This window comes from Palaemon carinicauda, chromosome 27, assembly GCF_036898095.1.
Source record: "Palaemon carinicauda isolate YSFRI2023 chromosome 27, ASM3689809v2, whole genome shotgun sequence".
Taxonomy (NCBI): Eukaryota; Metazoa; Arthropoda; class Malacostraca; order Decapoda; family Palaemonidae; genus Palaemon; species Palaemon carinicauda.
This window is the reverse complement of record NC_090751.1, coordinates 30,142,911-30,156,019: the sequence shown is the minus strand read 5'-3', so window position 1 is coordinate 30,156,019 and position 13,109 is coordinate 30,142,911. Positions and strand designations below refer to the sequence as shown.

At 42.1% G+C, this 13,109-nt stretch overlaps 1 protein-coding gene across 1 annotated transcript in view; it reads right to left on the bottom strand.

Moving 5' to 3' along the window:
• Positions 1-12,692, bottom strand: part of LOC137620642 (dynactin subunit 1-like) — a 46,124-nt gene extending 33,432 nt beyond the window's left edge. Inside the window, exons 1-5 of the mRNA XM_068350947.1 lie at positions 12,510-12,692; positions 8,627-8,727; positions 2,997-3,196; positions 2,652-2,777; positions 26-185 (exon numbers count right to left, since the gene is read on the bottom strand). Of these exons, the coding sequence (XP_068207048.1) occupies positions 26-185; positions 2,652-2,777; positions 2,997-3,196; positions 8,627-8,727; positions 12,510-12,615 (693 nt within the window). The 5' untranslated portion in view covers positions 12,616-12,692. The remainder of the gene's footprint in view (positions 1-25; positions 186-2,651; positions 2,778-2,996; positions 3,197-8,626; positions 8,728-12,509) is intronic.
• Between the last annotated feature and the right edge of the window lie 417 nt (positions 12,693-13,109).

Here is a 13,109-nt window from a genome sequence, read left to right as displayed (position 1 = left end):
GAAATAAAAAGCAATTTCAACAGACCTGCTCCTGAAGATCCGATATAGTTTGCTCTAGCTCTGAAACTCGGGTTGACAGCTTTTCATTTGCCCTAGTAATACTAGAGAAGTCTACTTTCTTGGCTTCCATGTCTTTCTGCAACCTTTGTAACTCATGCTTATCATGTGCTGATAAGTCGCGCATCCTGTAACAAAAACATTTACTGTAACAATTTAAAATTCATACATACATATCCAAGGCACTTCCCCAATTTTGGGGTTTAGTCAACATCAAAACAAATGAAAAAAGGGGACCTTCCCTCTCTAGGTTCCTCCCAGCCCGACAAGGGACTCAACCGAGTTCGGCTGGTACTGCTAGGGTGCCACAGCCCAACCTCCCCCGTTATCCACCACAGATGAAGCTTTATAACGCCGAATCCCCTACTGCTGCTACCTCTGCGGTCATCCAAGGCGACCGGAGGAAGCAGCAGGGTGTACCGGAACTGCGTCACAATCTCTCGCCATTCATTCCTATTTCTAGCATGCTCTCTTGCCTCTCTCACATCTATTCTCCTATCACCCAGAGCTTTCTTCCCTCCATCCATCCACCCAAACTTGGCCTTCCTCTTGTACTTCTCCATCAACTCTTGCAATACAAATTACAATTCATAAATTACAAAAACAAAATCTTCATAAACAGCAAAAAAATGAGAGCATACTTGAATACAAGCTACTAAGTGAAAATAGCTAAATGACAATCTCTAAACAAAAAAATAAAGGAAGTGTCTCCAACACTACTGCTGTCCCATCCTTCCTCCTCTAAACCAACCACCAAAACATTACCAAGCTGCTAAGAGATTTGTGGCCAGGACAAAGCCAGAGGCCTTGCCCAGTAAAGCTGCGTTTACACTAAGCGAATCTAATCAATTCAAATCATGGAGAATCCTTTGACTCGAGTCATTTTGAATCTGTATAGTTCCAACCTACTGAATCTGATTAACGCATCATTCAGTACCAAGGCAGCCTTCAAGGAGTATGGACGTCTTTGCTATTGCACAAATAGCATTGTTGCTGTGGTTGAGAAAGCGTAGACGGAGGTGGAGGCAACAAATATATGGGTGCATCCAATAAATTCCAGAAGACCTGAATTTGGGAGCTTTGGACATTTGTTCCCAGATTTGGTCAATAATCCGGAGAAGTTTTATGACTTCTTAGTGCTTGCTGAAAGGCGTTGATAAAGAAGAATGAAGAAGGTATGAAATTAGATGACTTGCAGGCATACAAACTGCAACGTACGGCAATTTTCATACTCAAATATGCCCAGAGAGAGAGAGAGAGAGAGAGAGAGAGAGAGAGAGAGAGAGAGAGAGAGAGAGAGAGAGAGAGAGAGAGAGAGACCTGAACGCATGGAACGGAAGATTGACAAAAAGTTTAAAATAAAAGAGAGTAAATAACTGAATTGAATATATAAAATCACTGACAATATAATGTGAATAAACATAATACATATATGCTTCCTGCTCGGCTGACTCGCCTTGACTGATAAAAAAATGGGACCGCGCGCATCAGTGATTCTGAATCGCCATGAATCTCCACGATTTGAATTGATTCGATTCACTTGGTGTAAACGATTCCATTGAATTTAACGTGGAAAATCATGACGAATCATGAATTGGGATGATTCTCCATGAATTGAATCGATTCGATTCGCTTGGTGTAAACGCAGCCTAAGAAGGTAAACGGCACTTCATATTCAAGAGGTTGGTGCCACTGCAACACCTGTAGTTTTCTATCTTCTATTCTTAGCGATTTATTTTAATTTCTTTCTTTTTTTTGGGGGGGGGGTTTCTAGACATCTTCAATATTTCTATGGCTTGGCTGTTCTAAGCTACTGTCTACTCCTAATACTTCCGAGGTACAGTATTGTTTTAATTGTAAAGTAAACGTGTTTTACTGGGGTTCGGTAGATCCTTCCTCTACTCTATTTGTATTGCCGAGGCTCCAAATGTCCTCTATCCCTTCGTTACTTTCTATGCATGTTTTGTCATGAAAAAATATTTAGTGATGTTATGATGATTTTCCAAGGAAAAAAAAATCCTTTTTTTAATATTTTTTTCTTAAATAGAAAAAATAAAAGTATATTGAGCATCTAGTCACCAATTTATATGTGCAATTGCAATATATGTCTATTTTCTTGTAATTTAACAACACTGCAATAAAAAAAATTTCCCATATATTTTTTATAACCATTGGTATTAATAGTTTAACAGAGGATAGTCATATCAGTAGTTGGGGAATCCGCAAATAAGGAGGTTTTACTATATTGAAAAAATACTCAACTTGTACAATTGTACCTCTATCTCTCATAAACTAAGGTCCTTTTTCTTATCATATTCAATAATAACTCCCTATGCCATTACTTCATTTTCACAACCAGATAATATTTCTGTATTCAAATTTTCATTATTATTTAAGAATAGTACATGTTTTCAGATATTTTAAAAATATTTTTTTTTTTCACAATTTGTGCAATAATCCATGTTTTTCAATACACTCTTATAACCTATTATCATAAATTTTTCAATATTCACTCTTTGTTGCCTATAAATTAGTGATGGTGCTGAAGTCTAAAAATTGTCTTGAAATACAAAGAAAATGCATACTGTACTTACTTTACTAATGTTTCTCGAAGGCGACAATTCTGCTGTTCTAGCTGCTTTACTTGTACTGATGAAACTGCTCCATCACCTGCAGGGCCTCCACCTCCCATTTCTGTACGCAATATTTCTAAATCAAGCCTGAAAAATGTTGGTAATTTATAAAATTAACTAATATCAAGATGTACAGCTTGCTTATTACTTCTTACTATAGGCTAATTTTACCAAATTTCATAAAAATTTCACTATTTTCTACAAAAAATCCAAATTACTGAAGATTATTTTCTATAACACCTTAAATGCTGTTAAGTTTCATATTTCAAAAAATAAAAAGGCAAAATTCAATTTTATATCACTTACGTTAGCTCTTCTATTTTTTCTCTTGCCTGTTCCAGCTCTAACTGTAATGTTTCTGCCTTTTCTTCAGCCATCTCCTTATCTAATGTAAGCATCTCTACATTTTCAGACAATTCTTGTGTTTCTTCTATGTGCCGATCTTTGGCATCCAAGGCCTCCCTGGCTTCTAATTTTGCATTCTTAATTTCATTTTGAAGCTGGGCCTAAAACCAAAAATTAAAGAAATTTTAGCACTCCATAATCAAACAAATATGACAAATTTGGATGTAATTTGTATTTTTCCTAACAATACAAACCCGGGGCTATTTATAAGGGATAAACTTTTGGCGAAGCTCAAAGATGAGCCATAATGATTTTAGCAAGGGATAACTAGGGTAGTCCTCTACCCAGCTCACTCAAACACCTAGGCTGAGCACCCACTTTGCTTTTGGGCAGGACTTTCTAGGGGGATAGGGTTGGTAGGCCTATTTGTATAGATAACTCCAGGTTTGTATTACTGTATCAGAAAAAATACAAATTACTTCCAAATTTGTCACTTGTTCCATTACTCAATACAAACCCTTTGCTATTTATAGGGGACGACTTACCTCTTAGGAGGGGGAAGTCCCGTGCCAACTGGCTCTTGGCATTTGACACAGGGTTCTCTCCCCAACAATATAGATTGTACGCGGTAGGCATCCTGCACTACGCTAAAATTATTGTGATCTGCACGACTTGGCTGGCTGTGAAGGCTGTGTTTGTGACACTAGCAATGTGGCTGGTCTAGTAATAGGATCTCGATTTACAGAAATCTGAGAGTATTAAGACTTTACACAATCACCCCCTCACTAAAGGTGTTGGGGGACACAACAAGTATTATTTCTATGCTGAGGTTAAACAAGGGAAATGAATCTTACTTGCAGAGAGGTGAGGTCACCTGTACTGAGTACTGTGATGCTGATTCCCCAAGGGGGAGAAGGTGAAGGAAAGAAAGAAGCCATTCATTCTACTCATTCACCCCAGACTAACCGAGGGGACTTCAACCCTTAACCCTCTGCTACTTGTCCATCAAGGAGCTTGAAGTGTTTAGACTACTTGTTGTGCAGTCATCACAGGACCAATGGAAAACATTTCCATGCCCTGTAGGTTACGTTTTGCAGGTAGTGGGCGGTGAAGGTTGTCTGACACTTCCACACACCCGCTTGGAGTACCTGCACCACAGAGTTCTTTTTGAACGGCAGGGACGTTGCAATGCCCCTAACGTCATGAGCTCTGGGTTGACATTGTGGAGGAGGGTCAGGATTAAGTGCAAGGTCAATGACTTTGCAAATCCAAGATGAGATTGTGTTCTTCGTGACCCTCCTTTTGACCTTCCCCGTGCTGACAAAGAGTGCTGAAATGGAGGGGCGAGCTGCTGCTGTTCTTTTGAGGTAACAACTCAGACTCCTTACTGGGCCAAGTATCAGTTGGTCTGGATCTTCGGTTACAGAACGAAGACTCTCAATCCTAAAGCGACTGAATCTAGGATCTGATACCCCTGGATTTTGACTCATTAATAAACTCAGGGACGAAGTTGAGTATTACCTGTCCCCATCCCCTTGAAAGAGGGATGATGTACGATAGACCATGCAATTCACTGACTGCTTTGGCTGAAGCCAAGGTGAGTAGGAACACCATCCTCAGGGTAAGGTGGTGATCTGTTGCCTGGCGTAATGGGACTGACCTCTGCCAGATCCCCTGTTCCCTTTACCTCCATAGGACTCAGAACCTTTCGGATGCCTCTAATGGACTTCTTAAGACACTTTAGGGCTCTGCTGTTTTAGACCCCTAACCCTATACATCTGCAGTCTGGAAGGCTGTTTCTGTGGCGGAGGTTGGTATGGCTGTGATGACAAGGCCTTCTGGAGGAGGGAGTCCTGGTTGGACTTCCTCCACCTCTCCGCCATCTGCTCGACATCTTCCGGTTCTGAGAGACAACTCCCCTCAAAAGAGGAGTGTCTCAGCCTAGAGACCTCGGCCTGTGGGAGCTGACGATGGAACTTATCAATGATTAAGTCCAGTCTATTGAGGATGATATTCGCTCACAGGTTAACAACCTGATGGGAGAGGAACTTAATTGTCCTGGTGCCAGACAAGCAGAAGGTTTCCATTGACCTCCTTGTGGATTCACAAGACCAGTCATGAGATCTGATTAAATGATTCACAAATCCCAACCAGAGGTTCAACCACGAAGTAGCCTCCATGGCATATTTTGCAACCATCTCCAGGTTGATAATCTCTGAGGCCAAGTACGAGACTGAGATTCTTGTTAGTTTCTAGAAGGGCATAACCTGCGAGAGCCTCTATAGTGATCGAAAGGCAAGGCCAGAAGAGGCTTATTCAGAATCTCATAATACCTCCTCTACTGCACGAAGTGGCAGGAGGAGTTTAGAAGAATAGCTTGCTTGGAGGGAGGCAGAAGAGCCTGTAGCTTGCAACACTGCCTTCTTTCTGGCACTCTTTAACCCCTTTGACCTGGGCAAAGCTGCAGTGGCCCTCAGGGGTCTTTGAGTGCCATTGACCTGGTTCAAGACTTGTCTCTTTCCCATTCTGCGGGGCTGTCGATGGGTTTGGCAGCCCTAAGATGGATCTAATGCAGATTAGACCTGCCAGAAGGCATGTTCAGACTCCTTTTGCTCTGCCTCTGTGAGCTTAGGGCTAGCGACTCTGGACAAAAGTTCGTCCTCAAGACCAAATTGCTCATCCACCTCCAGGCTCTCATTCATAGGAGCTCAGCGTGGGACGTAATCATCAAAGTAGGCAGTTGACGGGGCAACTCCAGCTAGCGTACTAGGGGAGACTTCCCTAGGCCTCTTACTGAGGCGCGGAAGATCTTGCCGAGGACTTCAAGAAGGTAAAGAGGTCCTTCGGCTCCCTGCGCTGGGGCAGGAATTCCTCCACCAGAGAATGCCTTACGGCCCTTTCGTTCCCGAGAGGATGTTGGTACTTTCTATAAGGAGCAATGAGGTCATGCTGCGATGGAAGACAAGACTCCAGTGGGACCACCTCTATCGAAGAGATGGAGATGATCTGATCTTTTTCCTTTTCCCCTTTAGTTTTACTGATGGAACCCAAAACTACAAGGGGCTCCCAGGAACTTCAGTGCCTGTATCCCCCCGCTTCCTGGTCTGAGGGGAGAGGTGTCTCTCCTTATGTGAAGATCCCACCAAGGCAGAACCTTCAGAACTCCTCCTTGGATTTGCAAGAGGGAAGGCACCAGGAATGAGAGCAGCCAACAGAGGGGATCCTAGCCGTGCCACCCAAGGATTGAGAACTGGGTACGACCAGCGAAATAGTCTCCCGCACTATGTTAAATAATGCGCTTAGTCATGGGATGTCCCTACCTCTCGATGAACAGGGAGGTGGATCCTTTGGGCAGTCAGGAGCCTTGGGTCTAGTTACCTGAGAAGAAGGTTGCTTAGAAGCCTTTGAGATAGGAGTGGCACCGGTCTAACCGACAGGTGTTGATCCCTCGAAGCTGCAGACTGCTTTGGTGCCTCCCTGAGTCTATTGCCCTGAACCCCATCTAGTGCATAACAATCCTTAGGGGAATCGGAGCAGTCAGTCTTGGGAATCGATGCAAGGGCAATTGACGAGAAGGCGAGCAGCGAGGTGACGAGAGCCAGTTGAGTGCTGAGGGGGAGTTTTGCGACCCCTGGGGAAGAGTCACTGGTGCTTGGCTAGAGAGCGCCTAAAAGGAGATTGTCGGTCACGCGGCTGGCGACGCTGGTGATCATCTCGCCTAGAGACACGATTTCCCTGTGCGGGAATACGATCTCTTGTCACCTGGAAAGGTGATGGTATCTTACCTAGAGACGAGTGAAGTGAAGTCGGTAAGACCAGCTTGTCTGCTGCAGAGACCAGTTGGGTTGTGACAAAGCAGGTCATGCTTGCTGTGACAGCAGTGGTCCAGTTACGAGATCTCAGGGGATTGTCATAGTAAGAGGCGGAAGCTCAGCGAGACGCGAGCCCAAAGGGTCTAGGTCACGAGAACCCCAAGGTTTAGCATGACGAGGATCTGAAGGGCCGAAGTCACGAGAGCCCGAAGGATCAACGCGACGAGAGTCCGGGGGATCAAAGTCACAAGAGCTCGAAGGCTCAAAGCGATGAGAGCCCGAAGGCTCAAAGCGATGAGAGCCCGAAGACTCAGCGTGAAGAGAGCCCGAAGACTCAGCGCGAAGAGAGCCCGAAGACAGCCCACAGGCTTGAGGTCACATGAACCGTGAGGTTCAGCGCGAAGAGAGCCCGAAGGCTAGAGGTCACAAGAACTGTGAGTTTCAGCGCAAAGAGAGCCTGAAGACTCGAGGTCACAAGAACCGCGAGGTTCAGCGCGACGAGAACCTGGAGATTCTGGGTTACAAAAACCCAGAGGAAAATCGTAACGTGAGCCCGAAGGCTCAGGGTCACGAGAGCCTGGATGCTCAACGCGACAAGAACCCTAAGGTTCTGGGTCACGAGAACCCGAGGGTTCTGTGTAACGTGGACTTGAAGGTCCAGGGTCGCAACAAAAGCCCAAGGGCTCCAGTTTATGAGGTCCCAAAAGGCCAGAGTAACGAGGGTCATGAGAGCATTGAGAGAGCCCGAAGGCTCACGGTCACGAGAGCCTGAGGGCTCTGTGTAACAAGGACCCGAAGGCCTAGGGTCACGAGCATCCAGAGGCTAAGCGTAACTAGAGCCAGGAGACTCAGTGTAACCAGAGCCCGGAGGTTCAGAATAGCGAGAGCTCTCCCACCGCCCCAGGGAGATAAGCATAGTCCTCGATGTTAGCCACACATTACCTAGCCAAAAAGTAAAGTGGGTGCTCAGCCCAGGTGTATGAGTGAGCGATGTAGCGGGCAACTCCCCATCCCACCTGCTAACTAGCAGTTGGGGTAGTTATCCCTCGCTAAAATCTTAATGGCTCATCTTTCAGCTTCGCCAAAAGTAGATCTCCTATAAAGAGCGAAGGATTTGTATTGAGTGACGGAACAAATGTAAACTTAGTGATGTTCCTAAAACTGCTTAAGACATCAAAAGCTTACAATCTAAATACTGTACTGCTGAATCATAACAGGGTTTACAGATACCATACACAAATTAATATCGGGCACACATTTTTATAAAACTGACAAGGATGAGAAAATCAAGGATCAGGAGGCCTAATATTTTCTTTCAAACATTCATCTTCATATTTGTTTCATGAATCTTCCTTTCAGTACAATGGTCCCATTTTTCAGATAACTATTCCCTCTTAAAGTGTTATATATCTGAATACATTTTTTTATTTTCTCAGTTTAAGTGTGAATGCACCTGAACTGAAAAGACATAAAATCCTTGAGCTATATTAGACTATATACAGTACAGCATACTCAGTTACATAAGAGGCGAGAGTAAGTTAAAACTGATAGTTATTTTGGAGAAATTTTAAGCATTTTTATATTACTATAATGGCCTTTTGGCTTTTCTATCAAGACCTTTTCTGTATTTGGTGCTATGCAACTATGAATAAATATCCATCAATATGACTTAATGGAAGGCTAGGCTCTCCCTGCAAATAGCAAACCCACAAATAGTGTGGTCTAATTGCACTGTCATGGAAATACTGGTAAGAAAACATGACATAGCTTTCAACTTACCTGATTTTCCATAAGGCGTGTCTTATTTTCTATTAGCTGTTCAATTTGCAGTTTCATTTTCTCTCCTTCTTTGAGCTTATCCTTATCTGCCTGCCGTTTAACTGAAAAAAAAATGAGATTTTCATAATATTCTATATCATGCATTCAGTAGAACAAAAAAGTAATTTATGTTAGTACCAAAAAGAGCACTGTATCTTCACTTCCCTTTATTTTATCCCCATCAAATCTTAAACATTTGTGATAAAATTTTCAACTTTGTTACTGATAAAATGTATACAAAAGAAAAAAATTTCACATTTTTAATTTAATAGGAGAGAGAGAGAGAGAGAGAGAGAGAGAGAGAGAGAGAGAGAGAGAGAGAGAGAGAGAGAGAGAGAGAGAGAGAGAGAGAGAGAGAGAGAGAGCTCCATAATGAGTAGCGTGCTAATGTTAAAAAACATTTGTTGTTCATCTTTAGAAAAACCTTTTCAAGTACTGTATTGTAGTCTTTTCCAAAAGAAAGTCCAGGAGAAAGAATGTGAAAACAATTCTAGGTTTGTTTTTCCACTACTAAGGGAATGAGGATAAAAATCCATGGAATAATTTGGGTGAGACCTATAAAGAAGGGCACAGAAGGAGAATGGCTCTTAAAAGATAAAGGACTCCATGGAATTATACAGCCGGCAAATTATGAAATCTTTTTTTTATGAAAAATTAACTTGAAAATACTGTAAACAGAAAGTGAAAATCACAATGTGGATAGGTGACAGGCACTGACCACAATATGAAAGTTACCAATTTGATACGGAAAGGAACAAATCTGATGAAGATTTCACTTTTATGATCTCCAAGAGTCAGAAAAGGCAAGGAATCGTAGTAACAACGATGGCATTAATGTACAGTAATTACTCAAGTCAGTTCATTTATGTAACAAAAATTACAGACCATAAACAGAAAATGAGAGTGGTGAGAGCCTGGTGGATATGTGTGTTGAGCAAGAGATGGTGATAAGTAATAGCTGTTTCAAAAAGAATGATAAAAATTAGTATACACGGGTAAGAGTGGCAAATGGAAGAGTAGTAGAAAGGGCATTAATGGATTATGTGTTGATAATTAAAAGTATGTTTGGAAGATTGAAAGACGTGCACGTGTTTAGGGGTATGGCTAACGGTATGTCTGATCATTTTTTGGTGGAAGGAAAATTAGTTTTAGCAAAAGAGTGGGGGAATAGAGTAGGTGAATGTAAAAGGGAGGTAGTGAAGGTTGAAGAGCTAATAAAACCGGGGGTAAAAAGTAAATATCAGGAAAGGTTGAAAATGACATATGACGAAGTGAAAGTAAGAGAAACTGGCAATTTAGAGGAGGAGTGGAAGTTAGTAAAAGAAAATTTTGTTGGGATTGCAAGTGATGTGTGTGGCAAGAAGGTTGTTGGAGGCAGCATTAGGAAGGGCAGTGAATGGTGGAATGAAGGAGTGAAGGTAAAAGTAGAAGAGAAAAAGAGGGCTTTTGAAGAATGGCTGCAGAGTAATGGTGTAGAGAAGTATGAAAAATATAAAGAGAAAAATGTAGAAGTAAAGCGCAAGGTACGTGAGGCAAAGAGGGCAGCTGACCGGAGGTGGGGTCAGGGATTGGGTCATTCATATGAAGAGAATAAGAAGTTTTGGAAAGAAGTGAAGAGAGTAAGGAGGGCTGGCTCAAGAATTGAAGAGACAGTGAAAGATGGAAATGGGAGGTTGTTAAAAGGAGAGGAGGCAAGGAAAAGATAGGTGGAATATTTTGAAAGTTTACTGAATGATGAGGATAATAGGGAGGCAGATATAATTGCTGTTGCAGGTGTTGAGGTGCCAGTGATGGGAGATGAGAATGAGAGAGAGATTACAATAGATGAAGTGAGAAGAGCACTAGATGAAACGAGAGTAGGAAAAGCGTCTGGTATGGATGGCGTGAGAGCTGAGATGCAGTGATGGGAGATGAGAATGAGAGAGAGATTACAATAGATGAAGTGAGGAGAGCACTAGATGAAACGAGAGTAGGAAAAGCGTCTGGTATGGATGGCGTGAGAGCTGAGATCTTGAAGGAAGGGGGTGTGACTGTACTTGAATGGTTGGTGAGATTGTTTAATATGTGTTTCGTGTTGTCAATGGTACCAGTAGATTGGATTTGTGCATGTATTGTACCACTATATAAGGGTAAGGGAGATGTGCATGAGTGTTGTAATTCAAGAGGTATTAGTTTGCTAAGCGTACTGTAGTTGGAAAAGTGTATGGTAGAGTAATGATTAATAGGATCAAGGATAAAACAGAGAATGCAATCTTAGAAATACAGGGTTGTTTTAGAAGAGGTAGGGGTTGTATGAATCAGATTTTTACAGTAAGGCAGATATGCGAGAAATATTTAGCAAAAGGTAAGGAGGTGTAGGTTGCGTTTATGGATCTGGAGAAAGAGTATGATAGAGTTGATGGGGAAGCAATGTGGAATGTGATGATGTTATATGGAGTTGGTGGAAGGTTGTTGCAAGCAGTGAAAAGTTTCTACAAAGGTAGTAAAGCATGTGTTAGGATAGGAAATGAAGTGAGTGATTGGTTTCCGGTGAGAATGGGGCTGAGACATGGATGTGTGATGTCGCCGTGGTTGTTTAACTTGTATGTTGATGGAGTGGTGAGAGAGGTGAATGCTCGAGTGCTTGGGCGAGGATTAAAACTGGTAGACGAGAATGACCATGAATGGGAGGTAAATCAGTTGTTGTTTGCGGATGATACTGTACTGGTTGCAGACACAGAAGAGAAGCTTGGCCGATTAGTGACAGAATTTGGAAGAGTGTGTGAGAGAAGGAAGTTGAGAGTTAATGTGGGTAAGAGTAAGGTTATGAGATGTACGAGAAGGGAAGGTGGTGCAAGGTTGAATGTCATGTTGAATGGAGAGTTACTTGAGGAAGTGGATCAGTTTAAGTACTTGGGGTCTGTTGTTGCGGCAAATGGTGGAGTGGAAGCAGATGTACGTCAGAGAGTGAATGAAGGTTGCAAAGTGTTGGGGGCAGTTAAGGGAGTAGTAAAAAATAGTGGGTTAGGCATGAATGTAAAAAGAGTTCTATATGAGAAAGTGATTGTACCAACTGTGATGTATGGATCGGAGTTGTGGGGAATGAAAGTGACGGAGAGACAGAAATTGAATGTGTTTGAGATGAAGTGTCTAAGGAGTATGGCTGGTGTATCTCGAGTAGATAGGGTTAGGAACGAAGTGGTGAGAGTGAGAACGGGTGTAAGAAATGAGTTAGCATCTAGAGTGGATATGAATGTGTTGAGGTGGTTTGGCCATGTTGAGAGAATGGAAAATGGCTGTCTGCTAAAGAAGGTGATGAATGCAAGAGTTGATGGGAGAAGTACAAGAGGAAGGCCAAGGTTTGGGTGGATGGATGGAGTGAAGAAAGCTCTGGGTAATAGGATGCGAGAGGCAAGAGAGCGTACTAGAAATAGGAATGAATGGCGAGCGATTGTGACACAGTTCTGGTAGGCCCTGCTGCTGCCTCCGATGCCTTAGATGACCACGGAGGTAGCAGCAGTAGGGGATTCAGCATTATGAAGCTTCATCTGTGGTGGATAATGTGGGAGGGTGGGCTGTGGCACCCTAGCAGTACCAGCCGAACTCGGTTGAGTCCCTTGTTAGGCTGGAGGAACGTAGAGAGTAAAGGTCCCCTTTTTTGTTTTGTTTCATTTGTTATTGTCGGCTACCCCCCAAAATTGGGGGAAGTGCCTTGGTATATGTATGTATGTATGTATAAACAGAAAATCTTCACCCTAATTACTAATTCAAATAATAAAAGTAACATCAAATCAAACTTTAAATTTTTCATTAAATAAAAAGCAATAAAATGTTTATCTTATTTGAAAGAATTCTTGTTCCTAACCTCTCAAAGTCTCTAATTTTTCATTCAAATCCCTGATCTCTGCTCGAAGGTTCTCCATTTCTTGTTGATTCTGAATAAGCTGTGCTCTTTCTTCCAAGGTCTGCATAGCGCTGGATGGGGCTCCGGGAGTAAATTGAGGAGTCAGTGTTTCCACAAACCCAGTCTGAATATAAAAGAAATTACTCAAACGCGAGATCAATTAAATTTCTCAAGAAATCTAAAATCACATTTACGTATGACCGCACAAAATATGTAATATTTCATTCTATAAAGCACTGTACATTAATTCGTAAGCACTAGTGAAAACAAATTTTACAAGGTACTACCATACATTAGGAGCTTGCACCTAGGGTAAAATAATGAATTCACTACTCAAATGTACAAAACGATAGAAGTATACAATTATGTACATACAACAACATACACTGAAAAGTCAATTGATATAAATTGGTTACTATACTGTTATATGAACACTGTAATTCACATACCCTGAATATAGAAAATAACACAATATTAGCTTCCTTCCTTTTCATTGTACAGTGCTCTACATTACTTAAAATATTGGTAGGCAAGAACAAATTAATACTAATTCTTCCTAAG